We start from the raw sequence: 21,950 nt of genomic DNA, 5'->3' as shown, positions 1-21,950 counted from the left end.
AGTTCTGAGGGTGGTCACAGCAATTTGTGACAGGTTTGGGTCAGTGGGCAGCTGAACCCCAGCTGAAAGTTGTGGTGTTCCCACTGATCCCCAGTGCTGGCCATGCTGGGGACACTGAGGGGAGCCTGGGCTGGGGCAGCTCCAGCCCTGAGCAGATTGATCCAAACTGATTTATCCATTACCTCTGCTGGGCTCCTGTGACCGTGTTCACAGGGGTCTGAGCATGAGGGAAGAGATGAGGATCTGACTCCATGGTTCACAAGGCTGATTTATTATTTTATGATAGATATTATAGTAAAACTATACTAAAAGAATAGAAGAAAGGATTTCATCAGAAGGCTGGCTAAGAATAGAAAAAGAAAGAATGAATAACAAAGGCTTGTGACTGGGACAGAGTCTGAGCCAGCTGACTGTGATTGGCCATTAATTAGAAACAACCACATGAGCCCAATCCCAGATGCACCTGTTGCATTCCACAGCAGCAGATAACCATTGGTTACATTTTGTTCCTGAGGCCTCTCAGCTTCTCAGGAGGAAAAATCCTAAAGAAAAGATTTTTCAGAAACAAATCTGTGACAGGCTCCCACAGCACTGCAGGGTCAGGCAGAGCAGAGTAGTGAGGAGACACCTGGGGGGCAGTGCCAGCCCAGGAGAGGCCCTGAGCCAAGGACTGGCCAGCTTTTAATAAAATCAGTTTATTACCTATCCATCAGTGACCTCTGGAGCTGCACAGTTGTGTGATTGCCCAATCCAGCCCCTCCAGTCAGAGGCTGCTTGCTGGGGGCTCAGGGAGAAGGTCCCTGCCTGTTGGGAAGGATGAAAGTTTGACAGGAAAGTCTCACAGATATGTGTGGGCTTACCAGAAAGATTTTAAAATGTAGAGTCTGATGAAGGAATAGAGATGGAAGCAAGTTTTGATATAGAAGAAAAGAATTGCTGAGCCAGTGTCACTGGATAACCAAGGAGCAAAGGGTGTGTTGGTTAGAAGGGGTTTTTATGACTTAGAGCAAAGGATAAACCCACCCCAAACAAGAAGATGTTTTTACCAAGCAGAAAGAGAGCACAGGCAAACAAGCCTGCTTATGTGGCAAGTAGAAAAAAGGTCTCAGAATCTTCCACTGCAGGAAAATTGTAAAACAACTTCTAGCTTAAACTGTAATGTATTGACTTGTAGTGATTGGAGAACAGTAACATGAATATGGTAATTACAGTAGTTATGATAGGCTGTAGATAATAGTTAAGGTATAGGTGGGTTCTACTGTATGAAGATGCTCAGCAAAGAAAAGTATAAAATGCATTGGAACCTAAACCAAAGGGTGTCCAGGCCTGCCTGCAGCTGGAGCTGACAGCTGTAGGCACAGCTCTGTCACCCACCACCCTGGATGCTGTAAGCTCTCAGATACAATAAACTGCATTTTGGAGAGCCCCTGGAGTCCCACATCCCTCATTCCCTCTCACCTGCCAAGGGGCCAGGCCAGGAAGGGACTTTTGGGGACCCTGGAGCCCCAGGCCCTGAGCACAGCCAGGCAGGGCTGGGGCAGGTCCTGAGCTGCCAAGGACAGATGGAAAGGGATGAGCAGCCTCATCCCCAGCAGCAGCATCTGTACATGCACAGCAGGCTCTGGCTGTGACAGCAGCATGAAAGGGGAAGATGCAAAGCCCCACAGAGAGCTTTAATTAGGAAATGCATTGGGATGAAAGGAATAGTATTGGAAGTGAATTGCATTTTGGTGTGCCATGAGATAGCAAGTGACACAACTTCCTTCTGACCCAGCCCAGCAGCTCTGTCTCTGGAGCAGGGAGGACATTCAGGAGTCCTCCAAAGCCCAGCCTGATCTCAGCTCCAGGCAGAGTTATTCATTCCCAGATATCCAAACTCCTGACCCACAGGGGCAGGAATCCAACAGGAAAATTTGCTGGGAGTCTACAGGGGGCTGAAAATTCCCCTTTAACCCTAATAACTCAGAGAGATGCAAGTTGGGGGCCAAATTAAAGTGATATGTGAGGGAAATGAATTTGTAAAGAATTTTTAAAGTTTGACAGAAGGTTTATGTAACATGTATTTGTATGTAAACTTTGAGATAAGAAATGCTGACTTAGAAATGTTATGGAATAGGATAGACATTGTTGAGAAATAGAATTAGAAATAAGTTTTAAAGGATGGTTTTGTAACTAAGACTAGATACTTTAGAGAAATAGAACTATGAAAAATGTTTTATAGTAAGACTTATGAGGGGTAGTTTTAAATTATTAGTTTTAAAGCCCTTACAGCATCCCCACACTGTAAGTGCCTTAAAGCTAATCATTTACAATTATCCCTCTCAAGCTTCCAAATTAAACTGATGCTCTCAAGCTTCTCCCTGTCTCCAGTGACAACTTCAATACCTGGCAAATTGGAAGCCAGAGCATCCATGGAATTGTCTGACACGAGCCAATGGAGCTGAGTAACAAAAGGAGAATCCCAAAAATAAACAAAGCTGTGCTTGCATGGCTCAGGTCAGGGAAGTTTATCTGCAGACAAACTGTGTGTGTGGACAATGGACAGCTGCCAAATCTGTAGGATACAAAAGGAGTTTCCACTCCTGTTTCTCTCAGGACAATGAGGCAAAAGTTGTGAAAGCAGAGGGTGCTACATTTTTTGTTGAAGTTCTCAGGGTTACTGTTTATTTTAGAATTTCTGCTCTGCCACTCCACAGGTTTGGTTGCAATGCCTTGTGCAGGTCTGAAAGCACAGAAGCAGCAGCTCTGTTCTATAAACTGCAGCAGTCCTGGAAGCCAGGCTCATCCTAGGCATGCAGGACGTGGTGGGCTGGCTCCTACAGCTCAGGTTCACTCCCCAAAGCTGGAGATGCAAAGCTGCCATGGAAAGCCAGACCAGAACACTAAAATCAGAGCCTAAATTAACCAGCCCATGTCCCACTGCAGCTGAGCAGAGCTCAGCTGTGTGCTGTGACTGAATCTGGCTGCACAAGAGCTTCATGGGTGATGTACAGAACATGAGCACCCATTCTGTAGGTAATTCACAGATGGGGCCTGCAGGCTGCTCCTGTGCCTGTGCATAGAGCAGGAACCACTGCTCTGCTCCAGCCAGTGCTCTGAACACCTGGGATCTTTCCAGAACCAGCAAAAATTGTAATTATTTTTTTAATATAGTGACACTGGTTCTGTCAGCCAGTGGAAATATCTGCAGCTTGTGGGAAACCTGAAACTTTTGACAGGTTCCAGATTCAGAGAGAACACAACTTGTAAAGTCCCAGCAGCAGAACCCAGCAGGGCAGATTTACCCTTTCCAGCTGAAAGGAGCTCTGTGTGGCCATTCAGCCTGCTCTGTCTGCTGTACCACCCAAAAAACATCACATACACACAGTTCCTGTCCTGGATCTGCTGTTTTCCTATTCATGGCTTTGCTGCCCTCCCTGCAGTTGCTGTGTCTGGCTCCTGGCTTTGGTTTGGTTCCTGGAGCAGGAACTGGCTCTGCTTTCTTCCTAAAGCACCCCAGTGAGAAAATGAGCAGCTGCTGGGGACTGCAAGCACTGCACAAGTGCCAATAAAATGAGTGTAATGAATTCTACAATTATTTGATGAACTGTTGACTGTTCGGATTTGGTTTAGGGTCATTAAAATGTAACTTGATACTACTTTAAACACATATGAAGCACATACACACAAAGTGCTTGGGCACTGCCTGATTTTTCATTCTCCCAGGCACATTCAAGCCATTCTGAGCTGAGGCTTGAGCAGTGCTGTGATGAGTCTGTGGCTGAGGCTCCTTCCCCAGAGCTGCAGTTAAAGGGTCCTGAGCAAAGTGCAGCAGCTCAGAGGCCACTCTCACACTGGAACCCTTTAGAGCACCCCTCAGCTGTCCAGGCCTCTTCCAAGGAGCTGCTCAGTGTCCTGGTTTTGCACCATGGAAGTGCAAACCAAGACTGACAGAACATCCTTTTTAAGGCAGCCTGTGACAGAAAGAACCTTCTGAGTTCTCCACAGCCCTTGCTGTTCCTCGAGGTCACTTTGTGACACAAATCTCAGGGTTCTCCTGCTTCCAACCCTGAGGCTGCTCCATGTGATGGAAATTGCTCTGTCCCACCCTTCATCACCTGCAGCAGGGGAAGACAGGGAACAAAAGCAGCTGGGATGCTGCAAGCACTGCCCTTCAGCAGCCCCTGGGTCAGGAATGTTCAAGGGCTGGGGAATATAAATGGGATTTTGCCCTGCACTGCCTGGGTATGTTCAACACACGCTCCTGCTTTCAGGATTGGTTTAAATTAGAGTCTGCCAGAGATTATTCAGTATTTCATCCCTTATTATGCTTCAAGAAAAGTCATAGCCTTCAGTTCTGCTTTCAAGAAAGTCAAATTTTTACTGACCTGTGTCAGAACGATGAGGGAGGATATTACTGTGTGTACAGGACAGGTGCCTTTACAAGTAAGAGATCTCTGGTGCACTGAAATGTGGTGAGCTGAAAGGACAGGGCAGCAGAGCTGGAATTACTCCTAAATGTACTTTTAAAACACAGAATTATTTAAAATACCTCAGTTCCCTCATCCAGTCAGCAAAATTGTCTTACAGAATGCCATAGAGGTAAATGGATATATTTATATATTTACTTCTTCAAGAAATCATTTTGACCATTGGTTATGGAGTCAGGCTGGATACATGCCCATGTTTGCTCCCAACAGGAGGAGAGCTGTCAGCAGGAGCAAGGAATCCATCCTGGCTGACCACGAGACTGTCAAGTACCAGCCAGCAGTGCAGGTGGAAGAGGACACCATGGAGTTCCCCCTGGAAGACTCTGTCCTGCTCCCCATGGATCCCAGCCTGGAGTGCCACAGCCCTCCCCCAGACTACAACTCTGTCATGCACTACTCAGCCCCCCCAGTGTAAGCAGGGCCCAGGGGCTGAGCTCAGCCCTGCCAGGCTCTGCTGTGCCCCAGGGAGCCTGGGTGAAACAGGAGGGAACTCTGCTGGGATCATGCTTCACATGTTTCTTCTGGCACATCTCAGATGGGATTAGAAACAATTTCAGAGCATCTTCTCTCTTCTCTTTAAAGGCCTGTTGCAAGATCTGCAGTGAATTAATGGCATTGTCTGTCAGGGTCATGGTGGGAGCTGGAGCCCTGAACTGCTGCCACTCCTCCCCCTGCCTGGGGCTGTTCCTTGGCACTGCCCAGGTCCCTGCATCCCCACTTCACCCCATGAGGGTCATGCCAAGCTGGTTGGGAACACAAGATCCAAGCTGCTGGCCCTGACACATCCTGCAGGGATTGGTTAGGCCAGTGCTGGAAGGGATCTGTTGAAAACAGCAGCAGCAGCACATGAATGTTTTGGCCTTGGAGAAAAGCTCAAACACCCTTCCTAACTTGGGATTTCACCTCCTGTAAATATTTCTGAAATCCAAATAATAGAAATATTTTGCAATCCAAGCTGTTCTGGTTGCAATTTGGATTTAGTAATTTCCACTGCCCAGAGGACACACTCCTAAAGATGGCATGGCCCAGAGCAGGCTGGCAGTGCTCGTGTGCCTGCTCTGGGGGGCAGCAGGGCACACAGTGGGGTTAAATCTGAGGCCCTGGGCTTTGCCCTTGTTCCAACAGCAGTTTATTCTGCAGACATGCAATAGGGAACCTTGCTGGAGATGCTCTGTAATGGTTGCAAGGCAAAATCACTGCCTTAAGCAAGAACCTTCTCAACTCAAACAGAACTTCCCAGCTTACACACACCTTTGTGTGAATGTGCAGAAAACTCTCATTACCAGCACAAGAGTTACACAAAAACTCACACACACCCTTGAGGCACCAGCAGGGCAGCAGCATTTTTATGTTTCCTTTCTGCACACAGGCTATTTACTAAAACAGCACACAAAACAGAAAATAGCATTTCCTCTGGATTCTGTGGGGGTGCCCAAGGGTTTGATCCTGGGGATACTCTCCCTGTTAAGCTGCAAGCCCATGTGACACACAATTCTCTTTGTCTTGCCAAGGTAAATACTGGTATCAAATGCAAAGCCCTTCCTGGGTCCAGGGTAATTCAAAGCTGTTGTTGCAGCAGGACTGAAAGGATCACAAATTCTCCCCTGTGAGACACTGACAGTGGGTTTGCCCCTGCCCCAGAGCTGTGGGTGGCAGGGACTGTTACAAGTGTGCCCAGGTGCCCTGTGTGCCCTGTGCATCATCACAGCAGCCTCATAAATCAGCAAATCATCCTTAGCCTTTCATGTGCTCTGTAACAATCAGAGTTGGCTTTAAAATTTAGGAAGGAAAGGTCTCCAGGTTGCAAGGAGAAAAAACCAGGATGAGTAAGATGTTCACTGACAGCGAGGGCTGTAACCTCCTGAGTTACAAACTGATCTGGAAATGGCTCCCTGTGCAGTTTCCCCTCCAAGCTCTGCACAACCCTTTCCTTTTCTCCCTCCATTTGACTTCTTCAGTGGAAAAAGATTTTTTTTTTCATGATTCAGACTAGAGGGGGATGAAATCCAAGCCTTGCAAAATGATGCTGTTACCTTGGCAAAGACAGCTGCACGCCCTCGCAGCAGCCAAGGAAGTTTTCTGGATGAGTGCTTGCAGTGGGCTGTGCTGAAGGAATCACAAACAAGCCTCAGGTATTATCAAAGGGGAAAACACATCTCCAAACCCACCCCACGTTAACTGTGAACTCTCAAGCATCTGAAGGATGGGCTCTGGGGAACTGCACTGCTTCTTCTCCTTGACTTCAGAGTCCCTTATAAATCACCTGCAGTCCCTCCAGAGCCCCCTGCTCATAGTGCACCTGCTAGATAGGTGTGGGCTGTAGTTGCTTTATGGTCATTTTGCACTGCTTTGTATTTTAGTACCTATGTATTAAGTAGAGCTGGTCAGAGAAGAGAAGAAACTACTGGGAAAGGATTCTGATGAGCCCCAGGAAGCTCACTGGATTGGATTTTCATCAAACACTGTTAGCTATCTATAGCTCTGATCAATCAACTGACTGATCAATCCATCAGTTCTTGTGGAAATAAGTGACTGATGAGGCAAAGGAAGAGAAGGTGCAGCCTGTGTGTGGCTCTGCTGTTGATGGCCTCAGCTGGAGATGTTTGTTACTGCACCTTGGGCTGGAGGGTGAGAAAACGGCGCTGAAAAACCTTCAGTGAGGAACTGGGAAATGTAGGAACAAACCTGCAGGTGTGCTCTGTGTTTTGAGGAACCTGGGAAGCTCTGCTGGGGGAGCTGAGCACGGGGCCTCCCCTGTCCCCCCTGTGCAGGATGAGCTGCAGGGTTCCCCCAAGGGCAGAGGCACAGGAGCACACTGGGGAGCCAGGACCCTTCTCAGTGACAGCCACCAGCCCTTCTGTGCCACCTGAGGTGGTGGCACAGGGCACAGCTCCAGTGCTCCAGCTGGTTAAAGCCCAGCTTGCACTGACAGCCCCACTGAGGGCTCCTCTGCAGTGGCAGAATTGAGAATGTCCTGAGCACATCAGCGATGGAAGGGACTGACTGATGTTTGGGCAGCTGTTTCCAATGTTATTTCATGGAAGATTTCTTTCCTCCTTATAGTAAATGTAACAAGCAAAAGTATTGCCTGAAAAGTATTATTGAACATATTCTATTTTATTTACTAATATTTTGTTTGTCCTTCTCTCGCCTCCCTTAATTTAATTATTGTTCTCTTCTTCCAATGATGTATATAGTGTACCTTGTAGCAACAAATATAGTATTTCATTTATATGGTAAAATTTGTAACATTTTAGTCCAAAAAGAAAGAACTACTCAGATGTAACAGAGTTAAGTATTGTACTAAACATTTCACTAATGCTTGCAGGCCAGGCTCCAGTTTACAGTGCCCCATTAGTGCCATGGCACAGCAGCTCTCTTGGCTGGGAGTGCCTCTGCCTCTCACTTCTTCTCCATTTATTTAGTTTCAGTTAGGAAACAGGAATCTGGAGGAATTTGGCAGGTTTATCTCATTCCTGGAAGTGTCACCATGTGCAGCATGTGTTAAAGGTGAGGGATTCCCACTGCCTGGGTTTTAATTGGAGGCTGGTGGATTGGCTAGAGGATCAGAAGGGGTAAATTGTTTCAATGATGTGATGTTTATTATTTTTTCAGACTTCTCAGGGATTCTTACTCGACTCCTGTCTGCCAGCTGCTTTCTCTAACCTGAGCTCAGTGGGATCTGTATTAACATGTCCCTTTGTTTCCTTTGATGGTGCTCACTCCTCCTGCTTTTGTGCTCCTGGAAGCCCAGAGAACCCGGGCAAAGGAGCTCGGAGCTCTCCATGGAATTTTGTTGTCTCTTCTCCAACAATCACCTCCCACCAGGTGTCCAAGTGCCTTCACCTGCATGTTCTTGTTCAGGCTGGGGTTGGAACAATCTCCTGTCTCCTCTTCTCTCTACTTTTCATCTGTTTCTTGTTATTTGCTCTCCCAGTCCCTTTGGATTGCTTTGCTCTGCCTTTTCCCTAAGATAGGTGTAGGATCATTTCACTGCTGTTTATCCTGTGCTTGCAGAGGCTGAACTAGATAATCTAAAGTGAGATTTTCACATTAAACCCTCTATATATAGCCAAGGAAAACTAGTTTGTATTAGTTTGTCTGGAAGTCTCTTTGTGTCCTTCCCTGAATAGGAGAAGCTTTTTAATCTACTGATTTTTCAATATTGGTGTCTGGAGCAAAATGAAGGCTGGTGACTGTGTGAATGTGATCTTTCCCAGAGTCCTTTCCTCAAGCAATGAGGTTTCTGTAAGGTTCTCCCAAGTTATCCCCACAAGAAGGGGATCCCCAGCAAGGTGTATCCCAAGTACCTGCTTGGGATGTCAAGGGAATCAGATAAAAGTCCAAGTCTGAGTAATGGTGTCAAACAAACCCCCTGGTTGCTGCAGGTGAGCACACTCAGGGCTCCTGCTGACATCCCAGTGGCACTGAGCCTCCTCCCTCACCTGCTGGGCCAATGCCAGGACCCCCAGAGCACCCAGGTGTTCCTGGCACTGGGTGTGCTCTCGTGCTCCCTGCAGGAATCTCAGCTGCCAGGCTGGTTCCTGATGTTCCCCTCCCTTATCCTTCGTGTCCTGCCTCACTCTGCAGATTCCATCTGGCCTCTCCCAGCTCTGGGGATGGGGGCTGGGCTCCAGGATCCCTAAATCCCAGCAGCACCAAGGGGACACACCAGGAACTGCTGCAAACAGTTCCTGTAGCAAGTAGCTACAGAGCAAGATAAGCATTATCAGGTTTCCCTGAACACAGGAATTGCTCAGGATCAGAATCACACTCACAGATCAGCCTAGAGGCTTTTTCTTATCATACAGTGAATTAAAAACACAAAAGGCAGCAATAATTCTTTTTTTTCCTCCCTGGAAATGTAATGGCCAAACACTGAGATCCATTTTCCTGGGTTTTTACTACACCACAAAAGAACAGAAAGAATTTTGCCAAAGTCACAGCACCAGTACCAACTTACACAATAAAATTCAGGGAGGAGTTTGGGATTTGGGCCTCTCAGGAGTCAGGCAGTACAGGGGACTGTGGGGGTGTTGAGCCCAAGCCCTGGTGGTTTGTTTGACATTGTTATTGCCATTTTTGTGAACATAGAAAGGAAAACCTGCTGGCCTGGGTCAGCTGGGACCACAAGGGTGACAGGGAGACCAATATGGGATGCACTGAGCACTGTCCTGTTCTCCTGGTAGCACTAAATTCATTTTTCCTTAGACCTTGAGTTGTCAAAGCAGCCACTGAAAACTGGGAAAAAACAGAAACTTGGGACCTACAGAAATAAACTAAGGAAAACTGGGAAAAGCCAGGAACTTGGGACTTACAGAAATAAACCAAGTGCCATGTTCAAAGCACCAAGGAGTGTTTGTCTGCCATGTTCCTGTCTGCCTGAAGAATGTATGCACTGAAAACAATGCTTTCTTATGTAGTCAAAAATTGTACTGTATCTATTAACCAAAAAAATAAAAAGATTCTATATTTATACAGCCCAGGGCTCCTCTGTGTCATCTCTTGGTTTGAAAAGCCTTGTCCTTGAAGCAGAATAAAAATAAATAATGCAGCAGTGTTGAGAGACTTTTGCAAGGCATAGATCTCATCCAAATTTCTACAGGGGGTTCCAAAGTTAGGACAGAGGCTGCCACACTGCTCAGAGGGAGCTGCCCACTGCGTTTGCTTGAAAGATTCACAGATCTCTGAAAAAAATGGGCAATTTGCTGGAGAAATGCAGCAAACCAGCCTCTGCCAAGAACAGACATTGTGTCTGGTTACTTCCAAGATATCTCAATAAATGGGGCTGAGAGAAAAGAGAGAATCACGATTCTGCCTGCTGAGGACAGCCCTTGGTCACCAGAGCGTGTCAGTGCAGAATCTGTGCAGATAATCTGCACAACATGGGGCATCTGGGGCTTCTTCAGCCTCAAAATTCCAGAGGCTGTGTTGGATTTGGCTTGCCATAATATTCTAAAAAGAACACCATTAAATAAATACTTCCCAATACGTTACTGAATTCTCTTTTGAATAAACTTTGCACTGTTGAAATACAGATTATTCCATGCTCACCATTTGTGGTGAAGGTTTAACATTCAGAATGCCAAGGGAAAAAATCTTCCAGCTCCATCCAAGTGCAGCAGACCTGCTGCCACTTTCCTCACCAGCTGGCTGCTTTTTCTGGAATACCAATCCCATTCCTCTTTCCACTTTGGTGGCACAGCAGGTACCTACCAGCAGAAAAAAAATGAGATTTTTTTTTTTTTTTTTTTTTTTTTTTTACATAGTGACAAATACCAGTTTCTACTCATGGCTTAAAATAAATACTGGTATTAGGAAACAAAAAAAAAAAAAAAAGTGTGTTAGAGTTTCAGAGCCATTCTTCCATTAGCAGCCTTAAAAGTTATCAGGCTGTGTATTTTGCCACTCACATTAAAAACTATGAAGCACTCAAGTCACTTCAAACATTTTAGTTTCTCTTCATTCCCTGTTCCAAACACTCCTAGAAATAAGTGTCTAAATTATAGATGTCATTTGAAATGCAGCAATCTCCTTTCATCCCCATAATGAGCAGGAACATTCTTCTCTGGGAACTGAGGGATGTTTCAGTTCCTTACGTAAGGCGTGAGTCACCTCCCGCGGAAACCCACGGATTACAGAGGGGAAGCAAAATATACAAAATTAACTCTGATTTGCTTTTAGCACCAAATGTGAATTATTAATCACACCCAGCTTGAGTTACACTTGTGGAAGGGACCTTGCTACAGCCAGGCTCAGAAAGGAATTTGGGGAAAAAGGACATTGGGAGTGCAGAAATGGAAGCTTTGCTCTTGGGCCTTGGCCAGGGGATGTAACTTCTCCATCCCCTATTTTTGCTGGATGGGATGGAAAAGATTTTTGTTTTTACAGCAGCAGCAGCACGTAGAGAGGCCAGGTCAGAAAATCTCAGCCTGAAGTATCAAAGCTTGGTGGCTTTGGGTGATAAGAACCCCAGGAGAAAATAGGGACTAGCAAGAGAAGGATTTAGGATTAAGATACACAGATTTGGTGGTGGTGACATTAGAAAGCTGAGAAGAGAATCCAGCTGATTTCCAGTCAAGTCCTTTTTCCTTCCTCCCATAATCAGACTTAACTTGAGAGGGTTTATAAAGTGCAAAGGCTTAGAAAGAGTAGAAAATGCTGTTCATTTCCAGTGCTTTGGACACACTGAGGCCATGAGCAGTAGATGATGATGATGTTGTGTCAGAGCCTTCCAGTATCCCCCAGCTTCCAGAGGCTCCCAGCACAGATTCCATGGCCACTTTGAGGTGGCACACAGAATGTCCAGTGCTGGGATGAGCTGGCTCTGTGTGGAGGGTGGAAGAAGCCCAGCAAGGACCATAAAGCAATTGTTCTTCTGTCAGCACAGTCAGTGATGAGTGGCAGTGCTCCTACAGCCTGAGGAGAGTCATTGAAACTCTGAGAGAGAAACTGCTCTGTCTGAACTCCTGCAGGGGCTCAGGAACTAGAACTGAATCCCAGGAAACCCCAGCTATGGCAGTTCACCTCCCTCCACAAGGCACAAAGTGAGAGCTGCCTGCTCCTCTCTGCAGGCAGTGAGGACTTTACTCCACATCTGCACCAACCACAAGGGCAGAGTAACGTGGCTTCTAAATACCCCTGGTGCAATTTCCTCAGGGAGCCTTTCAGAGAGGGCTGTGGCTCCCAGGAGTAACAGGACTGAAGCTGTTGTGATACCAAATGTCAGGATCATGAAAGAAATCAGCAGAGCCTCCCATATTCTCACTGTGAGTTGGTCCCTCCTGATGCTTACCCTGAGTATGTGATGCACACAGAGCCCCTGGGGCTGATTCCAGCCTCTTCCTCACTGAGCAGAAATAGCACCCAGGAAAGAAGAAATATTTCCTCTGAGCTTTAAGCTGTTCACCTTCTGGGGCCAGAGATTTTTCTTCAGAGTGTGAGCTGAGCACAGAGGAGATTAAGAGATTGAATTATTCTGTCAGACATCCCCAGGCCCGTGAGCACATGGAAGGAGCTTTGGCTGAAATGAGAAGCTACAGCACTCTGTGAAAAATGAGTGATCCTTATAACCCAGTGTAGGAAAGGGTAGGAACAAATGTCCACAGAGTGCTCTTGGCTAAATCCATGGTAGGGATGCTGCAGGATTAAGCCCATCTCTGACATATTTTAGGGCAAACTGCAACTCCACAGGTGGTTTAGTCAGTTTGGTGATGTCACTCAGAGTCATCTGAGTGACATCACCAGGCAAACAAAGGCAAAAAATACTCCTTCAAATATTAAGAGTGACATCAGAAACCTTATGACATTCACTGAGGACAAATCCTGCACTTGAGAAGGACTAAACCCTCTCTGTGACACATTTTGGGGCTGACTGACCCTGCTCTGTGCAGGAGGCTTGAGTTTGGACCTCTTGAAGTCCCTTCCACCCTGAATACTCCAAGAGCCAAGTCTGAGTCATTGGTTCATCCTAGCAGGCAGTAAATCACCAGGATAACCCCAAGCCACTCAGGCCTGGCCTTTCCAAACAGGGAGATGGGGCTGGTGACTCACCTGGAGCCTCAGCAGAGCTCTGGGAATCCTGGAAAGTGGAGTCTGCTCATAATTAATGACTTTTTTATCTGTATCCTAACAAAAGGTGTGGCAACACTGATCTCACACAGCAAAGTGAAACAAAATAAATGACATTCCTCTTGTGTAAAGACAAGCCTAAGTTGGCTTCTCTAGGAAAACTCCCAGGCAATTTTACCTCACAGCTTCATAGATACTCTTGTGCCTTTTGCTTTTTCCTCTGCTTCACCTGTCAGTTAACAAACAGCACTCAGTGCTCTCTCATGACACAACTGATGCATTTAGCACCCCTAAACAGGGACCTTAGACAGTAGCTACTCATGTCCATTCCATTACTTGTGAACTGTCCACTCCCTCAAGGCTCTTTCAGGGAAAAGATTCCTAATGCTATGGACCCTCTGCAAAGTCAAGTCTCCAACAAAATCAAATGAAATTCCTGAAATCATTATTGAAAGTTTTTAAAAACCTGAGTCTTCTCCTTTGCAGATAAAGCAGGAATTTTTCTCTCTGATGTCATGTGGGGGAAGGAGGCCCAAGCACTTGTCAATAATACACTGATCCTTGTCTGAGTCAGACATGATGAGTGTTCATCCATTTACCAGATTTTTTCTGCTCACAGTTGTTACAGGGAGAATTTTGTAACTTCTGGCTTTTCCCTCTTGTCTTTCTTTCTTCCCCTGTAACATTGTTAAAGAAAAATTCAAGCCTGACAGCAGGCAGGATCACAGAGAGCAGGAGCATAATGAAGTCCTTGTTTTCCCGCTAAAGAAAACTCATCCCTGGAACTCCCATATGTAGGGCTGTGCCTTCTGCCCTTCCAGGAGGAGCAATATTAGCAGGACTTTTTAAAGCTAGCACTACACACTCAGTGATCCTCAGGGCCAACAGAGCAAACCTGGCATCTCTGGACACTCATCTTGGAGCAGCTGTTGTTATTTTTAAACTGGACCATTGTCACAGTGAATTCCTCAAAATCCCAAAGGTTAAGTTGTTTTTCATAACTATGCATTAAAAAAAAAAAAACACAAACCAAAACAACAGAAAAAAAAAAAACCAACCAAAAAAAACAACCAACCAAGAACTTTATTATTTTCTGGGAGAGTTTTGACCTTTTATTCATGTATATTTTTCAAAGCCAGCCCTGCACTGTTTATGCCCCAAGCTAGAATGTCACAAGCCATCTTAGCAGGGAGCAGAAGCACAGAGGCAGGGGGGTAAGGCAAGGAGAGCAGGTGGAGGGGTGTGAGGAGCAGCAGTGGGGGGGATTGAGGTAATGGGCTCCTGAATCTTGATGCTGAAGCACCTGGCATGGACAGGATTCACTCCTCCCTTCCCCAAGGCCTCTGGAAGAAGCCCCAAACCCCACAAGTGACCATGGAAGGGCAGCAGGACTGTGCAGCTCCCTGAGGAAGGACAGGAGCGTGGAGGGAGCCAAACCCTCATCTCCCCAAGCACTGGGAGAGCTGCATCCAAACCTGGCTGTCACAAAGGACTCCTGGCCTGGGTGATGGATTGTTTGTGAACCCAAACTGCTCTGGAGGTGACAGCAGCAATTGCTCCTGCTGTCAGGATGAGTCACAGCCAGCTCAGACACTGAGACCTATTGACTCAGCAGCCCTCCTCTGCTGAATGAGGTTTTCCTCCGTGCTGATGAAACACTCTTTGGCCTTGATGTTAATCTTTGGATCTGTGAGATCCCAGATGCCTTCAGGATGTTGTAATAAATGGGAAGTGCCAACAGATTGCAAAGGAAAGTGAGGTTGTCTTCTTCCTGGCATTTGGACCATCACTTTCCTTCCAGGAAGGAAAAGGCAGGAGCTGAGGAGAGCAAAGATGCTGCTCCTCAGGTGATCTTCTGGGGATGGCCTTTATCCCCAGCTGGGGGCTGTGCACAAATCACCAACAGGACAGGACTGCTGGGAACCTGCCTTGAGCTGGTTCATTTTCCAGCATCTGTCTCATTCCATGGTTATGGCAATGGGAAGATGCCAGCAGCTCACATCCCAGGCAGCAGACCAAGAACTCAATGTCTCAACTCACTTTAACAGTTTTTTGACCAATCCCACAAAGCAAAAGCCCATTGACAGTAGTTCTATCCAACCACTATAAGCACAGGTACCTTTGGTTAAACAATGCTTGCTTATTTCAAATACAATACCTGCTTGTGAGCCTTCAAACACAATGCACAGAGCTCCATTATTGAGCTTAGAACTTCCTAAAATCCCACAAGATAAACTTTTCTGCAGCTTAGGGAGTTATTCCAGACAAGCATTAATGCACAGACCATTGTTCTATTTGTTCTTACTTTTCTACCTCTTACATAATTTCTCTGCTGACCAATCTCATGGCTACAGCTCAGCTCCAATCCCAGTTCTGCTGTCTCTGGGGCTGCCTTTTGCAGCTTTCCCAAAACCTTCTGATTTTATGGATTCCCACAATTCCCCCTCTTGGTTCACCTAAAAAGCAACCTTCATAACTATGTTGTTTATTAACTACTTTGCATTTTGTAGCTTTACCATAATATATCTGCTTATTACTTATTTAAAGCATCTATTTGCTCCCACTAAGCATTGCTGTATTACAACACAGCAATTTTAATGCTGTGAAAGTCCAGTCAGCTCAAAGGGCATTAAGTTATATCTGATAACAATTCCAAGTCATTGTTTGAAAAAGTTCAAACCAAACCAGCTCCAATCCCAGTTCTGCTGTCTCTGAGGCCTGCCTTTTGCAGCTTTCCCAAAACCCTCTGATTTCATGGATTCCCACAGCCATGGTGCATTGCTTGTCTCTGCTCTGGGAGCACAAACCTTCTTCTTACTGAGACCAGGTCCTGCAGCAAAGCTCCTCAAGGAGCCACAGAGGAGCACTGAGCCCACAGCTCTGTGTCCCTGGGAGCCAACATTCTTCCCAGCCATGGGAAGAAAGAAAATTCCCAGCTGGCAAAGACAAAAGCAGACTCCAGATGTACTCAAGAACAAATTTTACCTATTCAAAATACGGGCAAAAATTCACTTCAGACTTCAGCAGATCACAGCTCTCTAAAGAAAAAAATGTAATGTAATGTTGCCCTAAATCATGGTCAGTAATTCCCTCCTCCTAGCATTATCCCAAGGGTGGCACAATTGACAATAATCTATTTATTAGGAGTTCACATAGGTGCCAGGGACTTTTTTACTGCAGTAAGACTAACACCCTTCTGTTTTTCTGGTTTAACCCCATTCAGTAAAGAGGAATATTTTAATGGGCTTAAACACCAACTACTCACTGAGTAATTTGTGAGTAAATACCAGTTCATGCTGCCCTACTCCAGCCTGATACAACAGGAAAAGACCTGAAAAGGGAAAGTAAGAACTCTTGGGAGCTGGAAACTCCATGCAGGGGCAGCAGGATCTTGGTGCTGTGGCATGAATCAATTTTGCCACATCCAGGATTTATTTGAGCCCCCCTGAGCCCCACCAGACAGAGCTGCACTGATATCTGGATTATTGCACACTCACAGCACTGATTCCCTCAGATTCAGGGCACAATTTGTCCTGCAGAAAGTTCCCTCCTTTCCTGCTTCCATGCAAAGTTCCCCAAACAGTGCTGCAGAAGAGGGGTCATCACCTGAGGGAAACCCAGCAACAGCTCCCCAAAAGCAGCAAACCAAAGCAGACCAGCAGAACCCAGCCTGGCTTTCTAGTTTTTCATGATTTGAGTTCCCCATTGCATTTGGGAGTTATAAAATTTAGGAAATTCAAACCAAACAACAATGTAAGGAAGCACATTCCATTTTCTCCAAAGGCAGACAAAGGCTGCCTGTGAGCACAGCATGAGTTACCTCATTAAATATGAAAAATGCCAATAAAGGACAGCATAAATCCCAAAATGGATTCATGACATTCCTTTTGTTTTTAAAGACTTGAACATAAGCTTGAAATCTGGGAGGAAGCACTGCACAGGCTGCATTTGCTGGGGTTTATATTCCCACATTTCAGAGTCCACCTCCCCATTGCCAGTTCCTCCAGTTGGGCTGGGTCAGTCCTTGCTCTGCTCTGGAGGGAGCAGGAACATTTCTGGTTATTATTGATAGCAGAAGAGTCTCTCCTAAAAAAAACAGACACAGAAAACTTGAGGAGATCAGAGCAGGCCCAGAGCAAGGCCAGGCACAGGTGGGCTTTGGAACAGGTACAAACCCAGCTTCCAGGACTGTTGGAGCTGGTTCATTCCTGTCCCACCACCAAATGGGATTGTGAAGTTGCACCAGGAGGAAATTAGGAAAATGATCCTGCAAGGAGACAATTGGAATCAGGTTGGCAGAACCAGCTCTTATTGATAGAAAGTAAAAGCTCCAAAATTGAATTTTTGCCATAAAGGAATTTTTTTTTTTTCCATAATGATTCTATACTTCAGAGGAATAAAAGGGAGAACTAGTAGTGTGCTTTTATTTTAAAATCTATGTCCTCAAAAGTGACAGGAAGCATCATCTGAAACATTTCCAGGGTGAAGTTGAAAGAAAAGCACTTCCCTGAAGTTTGTCACATATGCCTGCAAAGAATGCTTGTTAGAACTTCATTTTAATGAGGGATGAAAGGGATTGCAAAGAGAGTCAATGAAACTTTAACACAGCTCCCGTATTTACATTTGCTGGTGAACATAATTTGCTCCCAGAATGATTGGGAATGTTATACTGACACTTCATATTTCAATATTTTTGTGTGCCACACAGATAGGAATGTGTATACATCTGCAAAATCATTTCAATGCATCACCACTGCTTCACGTGTCTTACAGGGCTGAGGAAATGAGTAGAAACTTAAAAAATCAGTAAATACCAACTTGGATCAATTGAGAGCAGGCACTGCTTGTAAAGTGAGGCACTCATCTTCACAGGACAGAGAAATCACCGTAGCTCTTTCCTGGAAAAGTTGTGGATTATGGGCATAGATTTATGAAATTGCCCCAACTTTGGTAGTGTTTTGGATAAAAGAGCCTGTGGAGGGGCAGGTTTGGTCTATGGTAGATGATGCCTTCAGAGGAAAACTCCTTTCAGGAAGATTTGCAGAAGGCAAATAAGAATGTGCTGGATTTTTCCAGAAGAAGACATTAAAATCTCCACATTTTCAGGCTTGAAAATCCATCTAGAGAATTGGAGAAATGACTTTTTTAGGGAAGTGTAAGGTTTCACCCCAGCCCCTTCAATGCACATCTAAAGGGAGAGAATCCTTGTGTCAGCAGTAGAACTCTGACAGGACAGACTCAAACCCTGCCCCACAACAGCTGGGCCCTCAAAACAGCTGAGAAATTTCAGTGAAAGGGCTGGGAGCCCTGAGAAATGAGGGGTGTGTAGAAGGAACTGGAAGTAAAACTGTATGAGAGTAAAAGGCTGAACAAAACCCTAATTATATTACTCTAAAAGTGCCAAGTATCTTAAAAATATTAATTTTGGCAACAGGAGGAACTGGAGGCTTGCATTATTTTGTTCAGTTAATTTTGTGAATTATGTGATCATTTCTGCTGAAATGTGCATTCCTCTGCCAGGTGTGTCAGGATGTCACAGCATCTAAATATCAAACCAAAAATACTTTTCTGAACTGTGTGGCTGAGAATTCTCTGAGAAACTTTGACAAAAGCACCTGTCAGTGCCAGGCTGAGTCAGACTGGGCAAAGGGAGGGCAGGAATTTCTGCAATTCCCTTTGAATTGTCCAGCAGAGCACACAGAGCCCTGACTCTGCTGTGCCCCTGGGCTGTCCCATCCTCCCTCTGAGGACAAGGCAGCAATAAAAACCCCCAGGAATGGCTGGCAGGGAGCAGGCAACAATCCTGGCCTTCCTCAGGATTCCCAAAATCCAGCAGTGCTGAGATGAGTCAGGGGATTCCTGGTTTTTCCACCAGTTTCTCTGCACAGATAAAACACCTTTAATTCATAAGCTGAGATGCTGGTGTCCACTCAGCAAGAAAGGAATGGGTGCAAGGGAATTCCAATCTTTCCCTTCACTCCCACAATGTCCTTGCTTGCAGTCTTCTTGCTGGCAATGCTTTTGGGAGGGTGCCTGGAGGCTTTTGTGCAGGCAACAGCAGTTTGTCATTTCAGTATCCAGTCCTGCCCTTGGAAATTATTAAAATCCAGGACATCTCTGGAATGGGAAATTAAATGTGTTCTCCACCAAACCCTAAAATTGCTCATGTTGCTGGCAGCTATGTTAAAACAAGGATGTTCAAATAAAATTCCTATTAAAAAAAATTGAATTGAACTTTTCAATGGAATTAGATTTTCCTGAAATTTTATTAGCTGGCAGGTTCATAAACTACAACAGAAACAAAGCAGGAAAACCAAATCATTCTTTATGAGCTATAAAAAGGTAGCAAAGGGGACCAAAAAAAAGGGAATATTTTGAAATATTGAGTCTACAAAAGGGAGTTCTGTCTTTCTGACAGTAAATGGCTCCTACAGATTTGTTAAGGTTATAAGCTCATAAAAGGTAGAGTAAAATGAGGTGTCAGCTAAATTCTAACAGCACTCCCAGCTCCATTCCCATCCCAGTACAGGAGGGGATTAAGAAGCCCCCCAAGCCATCACACCCTGGTGGCACTGGCTTTTCCCAGGATCCCCAGGGAATGGCAGAGTGATCCCAGAAACTGCTCAGGGGACAGCAGCAAAGCTGGGATCCAGCTGTGTACAGCAAATGTTCACTGGGGAATGGCAGCCACAGCCCTGCCCAGGCATGGCTTTGTGTCCTGGCCTGGAAGATTTGTGTGTGTTCTGTTCCCATCTGTCAGAGCTGGGGCAGCTCTCTGCTGTTCTTGGGGCAGTTTTTTCTTTCTCTCTCCCCCAGCCACTCCTCCCTGCAGGAGATCTCTGCTGTCCATGGCCACTGAGTGTCCCTGCAGGGCTGATCCAATTCCAGCATCCCATGGGGAGATGCTGCATTGCCCAGGGCAGGAGCCAAGCATTCCTACCTGGATCCAATCTGAGCTTTGGGACAGCCCAGCAGCCTTTGCCCAGGGCATTGCCAGAGGAGCAGCTTCTGCTGCCCTGCATGGCCAGAGGGAGCCCAGGCCCATCTGCAGCAGCCCTGGAGCTGCAGAGGAAAACTCCCCCCTTGTGCAGGATCCCTGCTCCAGCAGAGCCACAGCTGGCACTGCAGGAGGGCTGAGCCCCCATGGGATGGGGCTGTGCCACCCCCTGACACACAGGGGACAGGGCATGGTCTGACTCTGGCACAGTTGGTTTGTATCACTGCATTTGTATTTTTAATTTCCCTAGTAAAGAACTGTTATTCCTATTCCCATATCTTTGCCTGAGAGCCCCTTAATTTCAAAAATATAATAATTCAGAGGAAGAGGGTTTACATTTTCCATTTCAAGGCTCCTGCCTTCCTTAGCAGACATCTGGCCTTTCAAACCCGGACACCCACCCACACATCCCAGCTGATTTGGGCCTGGATGTTCCCTGGCTGCAGCCAGGCTTGGCCAAGGAACTCTGTTGTGGTGTGTTTTATGCTTGTTCAGTTTTCCCTCCATTGTTCTCTCAGAAAGTCCTGTCCTGTTACCAGTTTGTGTCAATCCCCAAACCCCTCCCCAGTTGTCTTGGATACCAAATGTATCTTTCTTGTTCCCCACCCCTGGCAGCCTGCCTGTCACTCGACACCCCTGCCTCTTTTTCTAGAGAGTTCGGGCCAGGGTGTCGAGTGATTGGGTTAGGGGCCAGGGTCCCTCCCGCAACTGTGTTTGATGGGTTCTCCGATCATGCCAATCCTTAATGTATCCCTCTCTGATTTGCTATCTTTCACCCCTCCCACCCTCAGTAAAACCGAGGCTTTTTCCCTGCCTCGGGGCTCTCAGCTTCTTCCACCGAACCTGCACGTTTCCCTACCAATAAAACCACCCCCCCGAAGAAACTGAGGGTCGCCTCTTCATTTCATCCTGCGACTTCGGAGCTCTTTACTGCGGCCACACGTCCGCAAGGCTTGACATCGCCTTAGGCACAAAGCCCTGACTCCGGGTTGGGGAAGTGCCTGACTGGCTGGAGGTTGGCTGGACACTTATCTAGCCTGGGCGTTTCACTTTTCACCGGCCACTGCTCCAGTTTTGGCGCCCGGCGCGGGGCCCCCCCTTTTCTCGGATTCGTGGACCCCACGGACGGGATTTCGAGAATCCCAGCGGTCGCGGAACTACCCTGTGGTCGAGCAGACCTTGTGCGCGAGGTAGCGCTCCCCGGGGACCCTGGACGGCAGCTCCTTGCACCTGGGAGTCGTCCTGTCGCAGGAAACCCCTCGTTCCAGCTTTTCGTTTGTCGCCTCCGGACTTCGTGAGTATTCTGCTACTCTCCCTGTCGCCTTCCCCTCTATTGGTGTTTCGTCACCACCCTTCTTTTTCTCTAGACAGGGGCCGGGGGTGGGCACCCTTATTTTTTTTCTTTCGCGTTTACTGGAACGGGGGGGGCTTTACCGCAGCTGCCACTTATAACATCGAGCGATGGGTGCAAAGTTTTCACTCTCGGCAGCTCAGAAGGGGCTGTTTTACCAAGTTGTGGGTATCCTAGTTGGGGGGGGTTGTTCCGTTGATAAAAAGGAAGTTAAAAAATTAATCCGATGGCTTTTTTCTGAGTTTCCCGAAGTCTCCCCCGATCAAATTAAAGATCCTGCCTTTTGGCAGAGGGCAAATGCCAAGTTATCAAACTTGATTAGATCAGGAGACACCTCGCTTTCTCCGTTAGCTTTTTGGATTTCACAAATTCGATCTATCTTGAAAGCAGGAGGAAACTCAGAAAAACCTTCGGTCAGTTTTAGTTCGTGCCCCAGTTCTCCCGCCTCTCCCTCTACCCCTAACCCTTCTTCCCGTCCCCACAAATGTAAAACCGGGATTCTGAAAGGTGCAGCGCGCTCCAGCCCCGCGCAGGGTGACCATTCGTCCCCTAGCCCCCTTCA

At 46.5% G+C, this 21,950-nt stretch overlaps 1 protein-coding gene across 3 annotated transcripts in view; it reads left to right on the top strand.

Moving 5' to 3' along the window:
* The window catches only part of LOC139597437 (vascular endothelial growth factor receptor kdr-like), a 128,843-nt gene extending 118,894 nt beyond the window's left edge, over window positions 1-9,949 (top strand). For all 3 annotated transcript variants that reach the window (XM_071442790.1, XM_071442788.1, XM_071442789.1), the window contains one exon: window positions 4,680-9,949. In XM_071442790.1, coding sequence (XP_071298891.1) covers window positions 4,680-4,884 — 205 coding nt within the window. In that variant the 3' untranslated portion in view covers window positions 4,885-9,949. The remainder of the gene's footprint in view (window positions 1-4,679) is intronic.
* The last annotated feature ends 12,001 nt before the right edge of the window (window positions 9,950-21,950 follow it).

Source organism: Agelaius tricolor, unplaced genomic scaffold, assembly GCF_023055355.1.
Source record: "Agelaius tricolor isolate 1412-34295 unplaced genomic scaffold, bAgeTri1.0.p SCAF_17, whole genome shotgun sequence".
In the NCBI taxonomy this organism is placed as follows: Eukaryota; Metazoa; Chordata; class Aves; order Passeriformes; family Icteridae; genus Agelaius; species Agelaius tricolor.
The sequence above is the reverse complement of the archived record's forward strand: the minus strand, read 5'-3'. Positions and strand labels throughout refer to the sequence as shown.